Raw genomic sequence first — 15,397 nt, forward strand, 5'->3', positions numbered from 1 at the left:
TATTTCCAAATCTTTAAGTTCCTTTTTTGAAGATTTTTCACTTTCTCTCTGAGTTGTCTTCTTGCCTTGGTTATTCATGGCAATTTCTGATTTATTATTTCTTTTCCGAGACATCTACAGGAGTGGTTTCTGCAATAGGTTGATAGGAAGAGGTCTTTCTTTTGTTTTCCAGTGCTTGTTGGTAGAATGTTTTATTTTCTCTCTGACTTCAGCCTTTTTTTTTTCTCTCTCACACAGTAGTTCCATGTTTTCTCTGCACTATTCTAGCTTCTCACACAACGGGGGGATTCCCTGGGAGACGGGCTTTTCCTGTGTTAATAGTTCGACTGGGTCACACGGCGCAATGCCCATGTTGGTATGCGGAGAGCATCTGAAGTTCCAAAGCACTTCTTGCACCACATTCACATCCTGTATGTTTCAGCAGTTCTGTTTACTCCTGCAGGGATCCAACCAGATAGGTGGGGCCAGGGGTGGGGTGAGTTGTGAGAGGTGGCCCAGAGCAATGGCAGCGACCACCACCACAGCTGGTCCTGCTCCTACAGCTCCCTCCCCTTTGCCGGAACTAGTTGATCTGCGAATCTGTGTCTGTGGTCCACAGTTTTCAGAACAGCAAAGATTCTGTTCTTTTGATCTGACACTGCTACTGTTCTGCTTCTTGCAACAGGAAGGTTGGGGTGGGGCAAGCTCTGGGAGAGTAGGGAGGGGGTGTCTAGTCTCAGTGCCTAAGGCTTCCATTCTCTGATTGGCAGTGAGGGCTTAAACCACCATTTTCAGCCTTCTTCCCTTAGTCTTTGCTCCAAGGTGTTTGCCATGAGCGTTGGGTTCAACCGTGTTATATGCTGCCCCCTCAGCCCTGTGGGCCATAAGCGGAGCCCTAGCAGTCCGAGTTCTTCCCTCTCCCGCAGGTGTAGTAGTTCCGCGATGCAGTGAGCTTGGAGCACTGAGCTAGGTGTGCGTCCTGCGCCAACGTGGCTCCATCTCCACACTTCTCTCTTTCCTCTTCCCCCGCTTGCATGATTCGCCCACCTTTGGGTGAATTCAGTAGTGGACATCTTCGTCTTGCCCGTCTGCTGTGCAAGGAGTCCTTTGTGGAGTTATTGTTGTTCGATTAGTTGTAAATTCCAGGGCAGATTTACAGAGGCTCACCTCACGCTGTCATTTTGATGACGTCTACCATTCTTGGCATTTCCTGAAGCAGTTCTGGAAGTCCTCTTTCGTGAGTGTCTTTAGTTGCATTGTTGTGGCTGCCTTGATATCCTGAACCAATTCAAAACATTTACCTTGCATGGCTATTTTGACTTTGGAGAAGAGCCAGAAGTTGCACCATGCCAGATCTGGTGAGTAAGGTGGATGAGGACACACCATAATGTTTTTCTTTGACAGAAATTGCTATACCAGAAGCTATATGTGACACAGAACCTTTCATTGTTATTGCAAAATATGGTGAATGCTGCTGACTAGTGTCTTCCAACAGAAAGACAGGGATCTTCAATGTGGGAATCGGTGTGTTGAACCTTAGTAAACAGTGTAACAGGTTTCAACTTGTTCAGTACAGTCAGTTGGATGTGAGCTATGGTTCAGAGAAGGTGTGTTTTAAAGTGTGCCGTAAGTGGTCCTCCATCATGACAATGCTCCATGTCACACATTGCTTCTGGTATATGGTAATTTCTGTCAAATAAAAACATTACAGTGTGTCCTCACCCACCTTATTCACAGGATCTGGCACCATGCGACTTCTGGCTCTTCCCCAAAGTCAAAACGACCATGAAATGTAAACATTTTGAATAGAATCAGAACATTGAGGCAGCCCCGACAGTGCAACTAAAGACACTCGCAAAAGATTTCCAAAACTGCTTCAGAAAGTGGAAAGAACAATGGGATAAGTGTGTTGGAAGCGAGAGGTATTTTGAGGGGGATTAATAGCAATGTTTCTTTTACTGTAATCATTTTTTGTTTAAACATTCACCGTGTTGTTTGATCATGCCTTGTATGCCTTCATTATAAGGAATATGCCCCTTATCTGATAAAGGATATGGAGCTATTGAATGGTTTTATAACACATACCAAAATAATCTCTATGCCAGGAGCTTTAGAGAGAGGTACACATGGAGACAAGGAGACCAAGAAGTTAAGAGAAACTAAACTAGAGCAGTAACAGTATAAATGGAGACGACAAAACTTGTTCAACCTATTTTAGGAGATAGACTCAATGGAGGGTTTGTAATTAGATTTAGAGGAGGAAAAGAAGAACCATGGTGCTACTTACATTTCCAATTTAGTTGAATACACACATGGTGATAACACTCATAAGATGTGTAGGGAACATAGGAGGGAGAGCAGTGTTTGGTAAGGGGTGCAGAAAAATGATGAGTTCGGTTTTAAACTTGTTGTGTTTGAGGTACCTGTGGAGATCCAAGTAAAGAGATATAGCAGGAAATTGCATGTCAGGTGACAACTCAAAACAGGAGAAAATTTTAGCATATAGAAATCCCATCCATTCCTGTAAGAATGGATGGGATTACCCAAAGAGAACAACTGCACAGTACTTTCCAGCATTTTCATAAGACAGTATCTCTATTTCCTGCACTGATGATAATGAGATATGGTCCAAGAGAGTGGAAAATTCAAGTCCCTTTCTTATATCTTTTAAGTGAATTCTAGCAGTATTGTTTTTTTCACAGAAGTAGATAACTTTTTTATTGTGTTTTGCTAAGGTTAATATTAAAATTAATTGGTATTTCCTTTTCAGGAACCAGTTGCATAGTGAGGGTAGTTTGAAATCAGACAGGTGTGTTCCAGGCATCGGGGATAAAAAAATAAGCCACAGATGATTCACAGAGCCCAAAGTGAATATGACATCATTAAAAGTTAGTCATCAAATGTTTTATTCAGGCACTTAGAATTAGCATTAAAGGGAGTGGGTGTATTACCCCATTTCACAGATGGACAAACTGAGGCAGAGCATTATGCTACTACCATGTTTCCCCGAAAATAAGACCTAACCAGAAAATAAGCCCAAGCATGATTTTTCAGGATGACATCCCCTGAACATAAGCCCTAAAGCATCTTTTGGAATAAAAATTAATATAAGATCCGGTCTTACTTTCAGGGAAACACAGTATTTGTGGTGGCTATGCAGTTAAACAAAATCAAGGGCAGTGCGTTTCAATCTCAATTTCTTTTATGCCAGGCCAAAACTCCTTCCTGCTTTGAACAATGAGCGAGAAATTAAAATATCACTGACAATATTGTGTAGTAATTTTTTTTGTTTTATTGTTTTTTTTCTCTTGGATCTAGGAATCATCCATAAAGGCAATGGAGAAAATATGTTTATTTCCCAGCAGCCCCCAGTCATATCAACTATAATGGGTAATGGACACCAACGGAGTGTAGCCTGCACCAACTGCAATGGCCCAGCCCACAACAACAAACTCTTTGCTCCTGTTGCCTTAGCTTCTGGCCCTGATGGTAGTGTGTATGTTGGCGACTTCAATTTTGTGAGGCGAATATTTCCCTCAGGAAACTCTGTTAGTATTTTGGAATTAAGGTAAGTAAGTCTTCTCTAATCTCTGTGTTTGCTTAGTGGATAAGTAAACAAGAATGATATAACATGGAGAGATGAGGCATTGCCAGGAGGAGCAGAATATACAGTAAGAAGAGTCCATGGAGGTATCTGGTGCAACATAGTGCCCACCACATCCCTGGCAGTTAGTCATTTCTACTTTGTTTGATCCCTTTCAATAAGAGGAAACTTAAATACCTCTCTAGACAGCACCTTGTGTATTTGGAGTGCTCCATTAGAAGATTCTTCTTTATATTGAACCAAAATCTGCCTTCATAAAACATCCACTCAGCAGGGGCAAATGTTAGCATCTGAAGCAATGGAGAGCCACATCCCTCTTTACCTGACAAACTTTCACAAACATGAAAAGTTTGTGAAAACTTTGTATGATAGGTTCTTGAGCTTTCTCTTCTTCAATCTAAACATCCCCAAGTTCTTAAACTATTTATTTGTCATCAATTAAGACTTTATTTCTTTTTCCTTTGAATATGGCTTTAGGGCCACTTTTCAGTTTTCTGGAAGTAACATGGATAACTATAAGTAAAAATAGGAGACACATCAAGTGCAAGAATTCAAATATGAGCATCCATTTTGCTCCCCATTTTGCTCCCCCTTCATCTTCTAATTTCACAAATCTACTAGAAAACCTATTAAGCATGACTAGAAATGATTAATTCTTTATCAAAGCCTCATGCTGTTATTCAAGATGCTGTTATTCTCCAGATTTTTTTCCCCTTAAAAATGAAAGAAAGAAGATAATAGGAGTCTGGCAAATGCTTCTTGGTACCTTGAGTAATTTAGACTCAACAAATGTCAATGTAACATCAAAATTTCTCTTGAGATTTTACTGTTTCCTTTACAGTGACTGGTTAATATTTACTACATTGTTCTCAGGACTCGACTCATGTCATTGACTAAGGATTGAGTAGAACTGGAATAGCACCCACTTAGGGTCCGCTATGCTGAGGGGCAATGGAACTTGTAGAGTGCTCTACTGAAGGAACAAATGGAACTCAGACTATGAGAACTCTGATAGTATGAGAAATGACCAAAAACCATCCTCTTGTCAGTAGCACTGAAGCTACAAATAGAGAAACGCTACACATAGATGAACTAGGCGATTACCTCCCCAGTTTGATCTCATGTATTAGTAGTGGAATTCAAAAGTTGCCTTCACCTCACCCAAAACCATTTTCACTGGCTTTGCACAGTGCCCCACATTTCCACTCTAAGAAATGTTTTCCTTGGAGTTAAAACATTGCATCTCTAAGTGTCCTCACCACAAGAACCTTAGAATGACCCATCGAGCTAAAATCTTCATTAGTCCCTGGGCATGGATTCATTTGTCAGATTGATTTTCACAGGAACTGTTAGCTGAAAGCAGGGCCTTAAAACACAAGACAGGTAAGATGTGATAAGGGCAAGGTGCCAAGGTGGAGCATGGGGGAGAATAGTCTTAGATAAGGTCTTCTGGAGTTTGGAGTTGGAAGCCCTAAGGAGTGAATGGCAGGAGTGGGAACTTGGTCTTCAGAGGGAGAGTACCATGGAAAGATAAGCAGGGAGAGAAGACCATTCTTTGACATCAAATACTTCTGACTAAGTATAAAGAAAAGCTGGGAACAGCATGAAGAACAAGAAAAGTGTTGAAGCCACCACAGAACAGGCCAGGCAAACTCTCATGACACCAAGTCACTAGACAGCAACCCCAAAGTTGGCATAGTCTCTCTTTTTCCATCCTCCATGTCACAAAAATATAAAAAAGAATAAGTTGAGCATTATGCTAAGTGCAAGAAGCCAGACACAAAAGGCTACATATTATATGATTCCATTCATGTGAACTATCCAGAATAGGTAAATCCATAGAGATGGAAAGCAGATTAGTCATTGCCTGTAGCGATGGGAGGTAGGGAATGGGGAGTCACTGCTAATGAGTATCGGTTTCTTCAGGAGATGATGAAAATATTCGGAATTGGATGATGGCAATGGTTGCACAACTCTATGAATGTACTAGAAACTGCTGAATTGTACTTTTTAGAAGGGTGAATTTTATGGTATGTGAACTATATCTCAAAAAATATAATTAAAAAAGAATAGATAACCCTTTTAATCATGTAGATCCTGAACAAAATCAAAGATCAACTTCAAAACCCTACCATCAGGATTTCTTGCTCTAAAAAGATTTTTAATTCCACTTCATTCTCCTCCTAACTCATGGCAAGGTCCAATGGCAGTGCCACTGATGAGCTGAGTCCCTTGTGAAGAGCTCACACACTGGCACATCAGCAGTTGCTAGCAAAGTCAATTGCATGACTTTGGTGGTGGCTCAATCCTAAATCTTTAACTAAAAGTAATTCTGAAACAGAACAAGGGCACATACTGGAAATAAATTCTGTCATTTTTCACTTCCTCCCTCTGAGATGTTAATAAGAGAAGCTGCTCTACATAATATGGGGCATCTTCCCAAATTCAGAGTGACATTATTGGCAGGATCAGAAGCAGCTGCATGAAGGTCAAATCATCCCTCTCCCTACTCTTTGCCATCACCTAAGAATTTCAAAACTCTTTGTAGCCACACAGATGGTTCTGTACCATGAGAATCTGTTCTGGATGAAATCATGTTTTATTGAGGTCCTTCTAGTACTTTCACAACTAAACTTCCTTTAGGAGGATCAACCACGTAAGTGATTAGAGCCAGCCTCAAGCACACTCACCCTGTAATTTGAAGTCCACACAAAAAAAGTAAGTATCTCAAGACAAAGAACTCAAAAAGGTTCAAATGTCTGAGGCCAGATTTCTAATCACAGCTCCCCATTCTCATCTTTTGACCTTTTGTGTCAACCCACAGGATACCTACCCTTTTTTTTTTTGAGGTGAAACACTTTGTTTATTGAGATATAATTGACATATAACATTGTATAAGTTTAAGGTATACAATGTGATGATTTGATTCACATATATAACTGTGAAATTATTACCACAATAACTTTGGTTAACACATCCATCACTTCACATAATTACCATTTTGGGGGGGCTGTGGTGAGATTGAGATTTACTCTCTCAGCAAATTTCAAGTATATAACACGATATTGTTAACTATAATCACCATACTGTACATTAGATCCCCAGAACTTCATCTTGTAACAGGAAATTTGTACCCTTTGACTACCATCTCTTCATTTCCCCCACTCCCAGCCCCTCACCATTCTACTCTACTTCTATGAGTTCAGCTTTTTAACATTCCTCATATATGAGATCATGCAGTATTTGTCTTTCTCTGCCTGACTTATTTCACTTAGCATAATGACCTCCAGGTTCATTCATTTTGTCACAAATGGCAGGATTTCCTTCTTTTTTACATCTGAATAATATTCCACTGTATACATACACCATATTTTCTTTATTCATTGATCTGTCGATGGATACTTAGGTTGTTTTCATGTCTTAGCTATTATGATAATGCTGCAATGAACACAGGGGTATATATATCTCTTTGAGATTTTGATTTTATTTCCTTTAGATACATATTCAAAAGTGGGATTGCTGGATCATATGGAAGTTCTATAAAAAAAAAAAACCTCCATAGTGTTTTCCATAGTGGTTATACCAATTTATATTTTTACCAACAATATACAAAGGTTATCTTTTCTCCACATCCATGCAATATATATCTCTTGTCTTTTTCCCCCCTGAGTTAGTCTCTTCTCTTTTTATTATTTGTTTCAGATGTACAAAACAATGTAATAGTTAGACATTTATATCCCTCACAATAAAACCCTTCTCCCCCAATCTACTACTCCTCTGACATCGCATACAGCCGTTACATTTCCACTGTCTCTATTCCTAATGCGGTACTCCACTTCTTGTGACTATACATGTAAAATTATAGTTGACATTCATTGTTCTTCAGCTTCAGGTGTACAGTGCAGTGATCAGTAATCTACACCATCCCTGAAGTGGACTCCCTAATAAGACAAGTGGCCATTGGATACCCTACAAAATCTTTACAACATTATTGATTACATTCCCCAAACTGACTTCCGTATCCCAGTGGCAATCTTGTGATTACCGATTGTGCTTTCTAATCCCCTCACCTTCTCCCTCATCCCCACCCCCTCCCTCATCTAGCAACCTTCAGTTTTTCCTCTATATCTCTGAGGTTGTTTGTGATTAGTTTGTTCATTTATTCTTTTCTTTAGATTCCACATATAAGTGAGATCATATGGAGGATACCTACCCTTTTGAAGCAGGCCAGGGAAACAGAAAAGTCAGTGGATCCCAACCTATGGCCAAACTAATAAAATTCCAGAAAGATTCCCTTTAAATAGAGTTAAATCAATAGTAGCAGATAGCTTCGAATGAAATCATTTTGTATCTTTGCATTCCTGACATTTTGAAGAATAAGAACATTTTCTAGTTTAGATAAAAGGATTTGTTATCTTCATGGTTTTCAAAATGACATAAAGGGCCAGGTTTAAAAGGATTTTAAAATTTAAATGACTATATTTCACAGATGATTATAGTCTTTTAATTCTGGGCAGATTTGACCCAAAGTCAAGCTTGTCAAAGACTGCGCTCCCTATGTGAGAAGCCTCGTATCAGGTCCAAGAGTGAAATAACCTGTGGCAAGAGGGCCCCCAGATTCTTCTGATCTGACAGTTCTATTTTGCCCACCCCAGTTGCCCCCTTGGAGTGAGGATAACTGGAAGACACAAAGCCCTATTAGTTGATATACGTGATGTTTTATTGAAGCTATTTTGATGCAGAAGTTTTGGTGCTAGGGACATTCTGTCATGGTCTAAGAGAAAACCTTTACACTTTAAATTTGTTAATTTTTTTAGGTATTGCTAAGTAATGTTCTAATGTGCACAACAGATGTCCCTATCTTATCTCTGAGATCATATAAGTAGCTTAGGGTTAGGTTTGGGATGCCCTTTGCACACAAGACTTGACAATAAAACAGTGATTTTGCATTTTGATAAAGTGGCTTTCAAAACAGACTAGAATGTAAAGAGCCTTTATAGTGGCTACTTCTTTAAACCCTAGCCCAGTGGTTCTTAAACCTTATTCTGAGTCAAAATGGCCAGGTGAGTTTGTTAAAAATAAAATTCCCAGGGCCCACTCCCACCTCTAGATTTTGATTCAGTATGACTGGGGAGAGCCCCAGGAAACTGCACATGTGGCAAGAACCCAAATTAATTCTGATAAAAATGGTCCAGAGAGGACTTTTTGAATAAAACTGCCTTAGAATTTTGCCCACCCACCAAATAAGGTATTCAATCATCTAGACACCATATTAGGAGAAGCTGGAAGGTATTAGGTCCACCTAGACTTGCACATCTAACTAAATGGCCCCTTTGGAGTCTCTCTAATAGCCACAAGCTGAGTTGGGAATAGGTGTGTCTGGTTAGAATTGACTTGCTAAATGATACTGATGACTCTCTATTTGCTTTTACTTGCTTGCTACTCGTGGATACCTTGTGCATCCTAGAAACAGAGATACGAGACATAGGTAAGCAAATCACATGGGCGGCTGCCTAATGTCCCTTCTTGCCAAGGGGCCACCTCATAATAATGTGCTAACAGGCAAATTTTACTTTTTAAATAAGCTTAAAGGAATAATGTGAAAGTGAACTTGGAAGTTATGATTCAGGTAAGTGTTTCCCTAAAGAAGAGAGTTCCACTAAGTGGGAATTTGCTGGAGGATCCGAATATACCTAAAAGAAAACAAGATGGGAAAAGAAGGCCTTAAGTCTCATTATGTTTTTCTTAGGTGATATTACAAATAAGTCTAAGTTCAAATAGATTCAATGTTTCCAATTTGCAGGTAGAGAAAGAGGTAATACAGTGATCCTCCTAGAGCCAGGTATATAGTTAGTGAGTGCATTAAGACACAGTGACCCCAATGACTTTTTGAATGAGATATTTCCTGTTCTCTTTTATGTGACCTCATGGTTTCTATTTCTTCCCACCAAAAAGAAATAATAGAAAACCTTTAACCTGACCACTGACCAACAATGGCATATAGCTCTGAAATTAATCATAATGAGTATTTTTATTCAATTTGTTTATGCATTATACTTGTGAAAACTGTTCTAAATTACCTGAAATTACCAAGGAGAAAATTGAATTTGTTCACTTCCGAATGCCAATTGTCATCACAATGACACTGATAGGATTTTTAATTTGGATTTCATTTGGGAAATGCCACTTCCTAAATGCCATTGCACAAGCTCAGCCTTGTTACTTTGGCATAACTGGTTTCTTAAGCAAATTGAGTTGGTCGTCAAATTGCTTACTGGTAAAGTGTTGCACAGTATTAATTATACACATTAATTGCCCATTCAAAAATCTATGTGATTTTAACCATCATGAATGAAGTGATCTTTGCTAAGTGGAAGGGCATTGCTCGAATGCAAAACCAACCAGAAGATGACAGTAAATCTAACACTGAAGTTATAAAAAGAATCTTCACATATTCCAAATTGTGATATGCATTTAGACATGAGGGATTAGAACAAATTGGGGTGTAGTGCAGTGGTTTTTCTTTCTCAGGTATGGCATATTTTCAGAAAGTAGAAATAAACCAATCTCAAAAGAGCTGAAGTGCACTTGGGAAATGGCATGAAATGGCAAGGAATTACATATCAATATAGAAGACCTTCCTGACTGTCAAAAAAATAACATTAATCAGATTTGAATTTGGTGTGTTGGGCTATTCCATTTTCTAAAGGACAGTGTACAAAGTTTAAGAACAGCCTCTCTGAGCAAAATAGGATATGCTGCTCAGTTAGAAGGTAAGAACACTGATTTTGTTTGTTTGTTTGTTTTGCCACCTTCAGAACAAGAGTATTCTGAAGGTATTTTGTATGTACAGTCACATATGATCTAATCTAATCTTAGTTCGTACACAGGCTTGTTAGTGACCCTGGGCAAGCCCTCTATGTATCTGGGTTTTCCAGCTGAGATTTAAGGAAAATGATAATTCTAACTTCCCTCACAGGCACATTGAGGATATTCAGTAATAAATTAATGTATTACATTCCAAAGTGATTTTGTGCAAATAGCATATCTCTTGGAAAAATAGACTATGGACTTTTCCTAAACAAAACCTGATTAATCTGGCTCAGGTGAAACTTCCACAAACTGACTACAAAAGTATTGAAGGTTGTTTCAAGGAAGATTTGTGACCCCTTTTTCTTTATTCTAGAAGGATGTAAGGGCACTGGAGAAGTTTTATTCTGAAGGCAAAAATTCAACCAAATATGTAAAAACTTACTCAAACCCCTATCTAAACAGTCTTTGCTATAGAGATGCCTTCTCCTATATGACTGCCAACTCAATTCTGGAGTCTGTTGGGGCCCTTTACAGTTTATTTACAGCAGCTGTCATGGTGTTTCCAGGGTTGCAGATATCCCTGGAATCTACCAGATTCTCTTATTTGATTAAGGTAAGTAGAAAAAAATCAAGTATTCCAACTGGATCTGATTTTTTTCCAATTAAAACTATAAACTGGGTCTCAAATCAGTATTTGTCAGCCTTTACTATTATTAACATACATAAATATGCTTAGAGGGCAAATATAATTACAAATGCAGTCAAGAACATACCAGTCTTTAAGGATACCTTAACTGTTCTCATGACCTCTCCCCTCCATTTTGTTTGGTTAAATAGCCAAGGTCTGGAGTCTTCCATGTCTTAGTTTTATGTCCTTCAGTTCAGTTTAGTTCAGCACTTACTGAACATCGACCCTGTCAGACACTCTGTTGGCACTGAGCATAGAGAAATGAATATGGTTCCCACCTGCAAAGATCTCACAATGTAGTCAGAGAGAGAGATACGTGGAAACAATAATGCTTAATGCTCAGCACTTAGTTCTCCATTTCTAATACCATTCTCCAATAAAAGAAACCAGGAGTCCTTGGAGAAATGAGTCATTTTAGTACTGGGATGGAGATTATACAAGATGTAGTTCCAGAAAGTAAGGCAGTACTCAAATGAAAACAACAACAAAACCAGTCCACATTGATTGGGGTATGTCAAAGGGGCAAACAAGCCAGTAGAAAGTTCCCAAGTCTAAAGCTGAAATAATTTGAGAAACAAAATAAGTAGTATTGGATTTTAATGCAAAATATAAAAAAAATATCCATGAGTCCATACTGCTAAAAATAGTTGAATTCTTTTGAAAACAATGGAAAAGAGATAAAGCTCTTGTGTAGAAGAATTCTAAATAATTTATATAGATACTCCACCCTCAAGGAGGTGGAGTACAACTCCCTACTCATTAAGTGTTACCTTTGTTGAGTAAGTTCCTTCCAGAGTACAGTATGGAATGTGGAAGAGAAAGAGTAATTTTATAGCGGAGAAACCTGACAGACACTACCTCAGCCACACGATCAAGGTCAACATCAATAGTGATGTCTTGTTGATATTATATATCCTTGATTTGATTTAATGAAAAGAGCATTTTACCTCTGTGGTCTTCCTCCCCAAAACCTATAACCCCTGTCTAACTATGAGGGGAAAATCAGACACATTCCAGTGGAGGGTCCTACAAAATACCCACCAGTTCTTCTTAAAGCTGTTAAGGTTATCAGAAACAAGGAAAGCCTGAGAAACTGTCACAGTCCAGAGGAACCTCAGCAGACATGGGGACTAAATATAATTTGGTATCCTAGATGGAATCCTGGAACAGAAAAAAGACATTAGGTAAAAACTAAGTAAATCTGAATAAAGTATGGTCTTTGGTTAACAATTTTTAAAAATAATGCTAATACAATGTGATAAGTGCTGCTAGGTCACATGTCCCTCCTCTCTGCTCTTTTCTCTCCCTCTCTACTTCTGTTATAACTCTTGGGTTTATGACAGTCATACCCTATTTACTGATCTGACTCCCCCACTAGACTGAGTTTCATGAAGAAAGGGTCTGTATTGTGCACACAAGTAGGTTTTCAAGCCATAGAACTGTTCGTAGACACATTGTTTGCACTTAGTAAATACTTTTTAAATAAACTAATGAATACAGAAGTGGTACCAAGGAAAAAATTCAGGTGAGAGATGCTGGGGCCTTTGATTAATGACAGTGGAGATAAAGAGAAGTGGGCAGATTTGAGGAGAGTTTCAGAGGTAGAATTTTTAATAAAACCAATATGATGTTTTACTGCATGTAGGGAATGATGGAAAGAAGGAGGAGTAAATGGTTTCTGATTTGACAACTGGATGTGAGTCAGATTTCTGGGCAGTGAGCACATTGGACATAAAAAACAAGGTCGCTCTCCAAGCTCTTATGGTTTGTTGGGGGACACAGATATATAAAAGAAATTAATATGATATGTAATCCCCAGAATAGAGGTGAGCATAGTACAAATAACCCAGACTGAAGATTTAGGGAAGGCTTCCTTCTTGAGAGGATGACTGAGTAAAACCTTAAAAGACATGAGAATGTATTAAGTTCAGAAAGGCTTGTTTACCACACCAAGAAACATTGAAAATGTCTTTAGAGGTTTGTTTTTTTTTTTTTTAATTGGGATGACAATTGTTAGTGAAATTACATAGATTTCAGGTGTACAATTCTGTATTACATCATCTATAAATCCCATTGTGTGTTCACCACCCAGAGTCAGTTCTCCTTTCATCTCCATATATTTGATCCCTCTTACCCTCATCTCCCTCCCCCCACCCCCCTTACCCTCTGGTAACCAGTAAACTATTGTCTGTGTCTATAAGTTCTTGTTTCTCATTTGTTTGTCTTGTTCTTTTGTTGTTTTTGGTTTATATACTACATACCAGTGAAATCATAGGGTTCTCTGCTTTCTCTGTCTGACTTATTTCACTTAGCATTATACTCTCATGATCCATCCATGTTGTCACAAATGTTCCTATATCATCTATTCTTACCGCCAAATAATATTCCATTGTGTATATATACCACAACTTCTTTATCCATTCATCTATCAAAGGACATTTTGGTTGTTTCCATGTCTTGGCCACCGTAAACAAAGCTGCAATGAACATTGGAGAACATGTGTTTTTATGTATAAATGTTTTCAATTTTTGGGGGTAGATACCCAGGAGAGGGATTGCTGGGTCATATGGTAATTCCATTCGTAATTTTTTGAGGAACCTCCACACTGCCTTCCATAGCGGCTGCACCAGTCTGCATTCCCACCAACAGTGGATGAGGGTTCCTTTTTCTCCACAGCCTCTTCAACACTTGTTACTATTTGTTTTGTTGATGATAGCCATCCTGCCTGGGGTGAGGTGATATCTCATTGTGGGTTTTATTTGCATTTCTCTGATGATTAGTGATGTTGAGCATTTTTTCATATGTCTATTTGCCATTTGTATGTCCTCTTTGGAGAAATGTCCCTTCAGGTCCTCTGCCCATTTTTCAATTGCGTTGTTTGTGTTTTTGTTGTTGAGCTTCATGAGTTCCTTGTATATTTTGGATATTAGTCCCTTATCGGAGGCACTGTTTGCAAAAATCTTCTCCCATTCAGTGGGTGTCCTCTTTATTTTGTCGATGGTTTCTTTTGCTGTGCAGAAGCTTTTAAGTTTCATATAGACCCATTTGTTTATTTTAGCGTTTACTTCCATTACCTTTGGAGTCAAATTCAAAAAATGCCTTTTGAACCCAAGGTCCATAAGTTTAGTACCTATGCTTTCTTCTATGCAGTTTATTGTGTCAGGTCTTATGCTTAAGTCTTTGATCCATTTTGAATTAATTTCGGTACATGGTGACAGATAGCAGTCCAGTTTCATTCTTTTGCACGGGCTATCCAGTTCTCTCAGCACCATTTATTGAAGAGGCTGTCTTTCCTCCATTGCATGTTTTTTGCTTCTTTGTCAAAAATTGTCTGTCCATATTCATGTGGTTTTATTTCTGGGTTCTCAATTCTATTCCATTGGTCTATGTGTCTGTTTTTCTGCCAATACTATGCTGTTTTGATTATTGTAGCCCTGTAGTACAAGATAAAGTCAGGCAGTGCAATACCTCCAGTATTGTTCTTTTTTCTTAAGATTGCTTTGGTTATTTGGGGTCTTTTGTGGTTCCAAACAAACCTGATGATTTTTTGTTCTATTTCTTTAAAAAATGCCATTGGGATTTTGCTGGGGATTGCATTAAATCTGTATATTGCTTTGGGTAATGTGGCCATTTTAACTATGTTGATTCTTCCAATCCATGAGCACGGAATGTCTTTCCATTTCTTTGTGTCTTCAATTTCTTTCAAAAATGTCTTATAGTTTTCAGCATATAAATCCTTCACATCCTTGGTTAAGTTTATTCCTAGGTATTTAATTCTTTTTGCTGCAATTGCAAAAGGAATTGTTGTTTGTATTTCTTTTTCTGAGATTTCATTGTTAGTATATAGGAATGCAATGGACTTTTGTATGTTGATTTTGTAATCAGCAACTTTACTGTATTTGTTGATTGTTTCTAACAGCTTTTGGTGGAGTCTTTAGGATTTTCTATATATAGCATCATGTCATCTGTGAAGAGTGATAATTTAACTTCTTCATTCCCCATTTGGATGCCTTTTATTTCTTTCTCTTGCCTGATGCCTCTGGCAAGGACTTCCAACACTATGTTGAAAAGCATAGGTGATAGGGAACAGCCCTGTCATGTTTTGAACATAAAGCAAAGGGCTTCAGTTTTTCACCATTAATTATGAGATTAGGTGAGGGCTTGTCATATATGGCCTTTATTATGTTAAGGTATTTTTCTGTCTTTAGAGTTTTTAAAGATGGGAGCCAAATGATCAGAATAACTCTGGAGGCAATATAGCTTTCAGATTTCAAAAACACCTTCTATAGACAGGACTATAGAAAATATTCCAG

General features: G+C 38.4%; 1 protein-coding gene across 5 annotated transcripts in view; it reads left to right on the plus strand.

The window, feature by feature from the left end:
• TENM1 (teneurin transmembrane protein 1) overlaps positions 1 to 15,397 on the plus strand; it is a 1,334,622-nt gene that overhangs the window by 1,166,243 nt on the left and 152,982 nt on the right. For all 5 annotated transcript variants that reach the window (XM_081042768.1, XM_081042771.1, XM_081042770.1 and 2 more), the window contains 2 exons: positions 3,298 to 3,547; positions 9,051 to 9,071. In XM_081042768.1, coding sequence (XP_080898894.1) covers positions 3,298 to 3,547; positions 9,051 to 9,071 — 271 coding nt within the window. The remainder of the gene's footprint in view (positions 1 to 3,297; positions 3,548 to 9,050; positions 9,072 to 15,397) is intronic.

Source organism: Rhinolophus hipposideros (assembly GCF_964194185.1).
Source record: "Rhinolophus hipposideros genome assembly, chromosome: X".
In the NCBI taxonomy this organism is placed as follows: Eukaryota; Metazoa; Chordata; class Mammalia; order Chiroptera; family Rhinolophidae; genus Rhinolophus; species Rhinolophus hipposideros.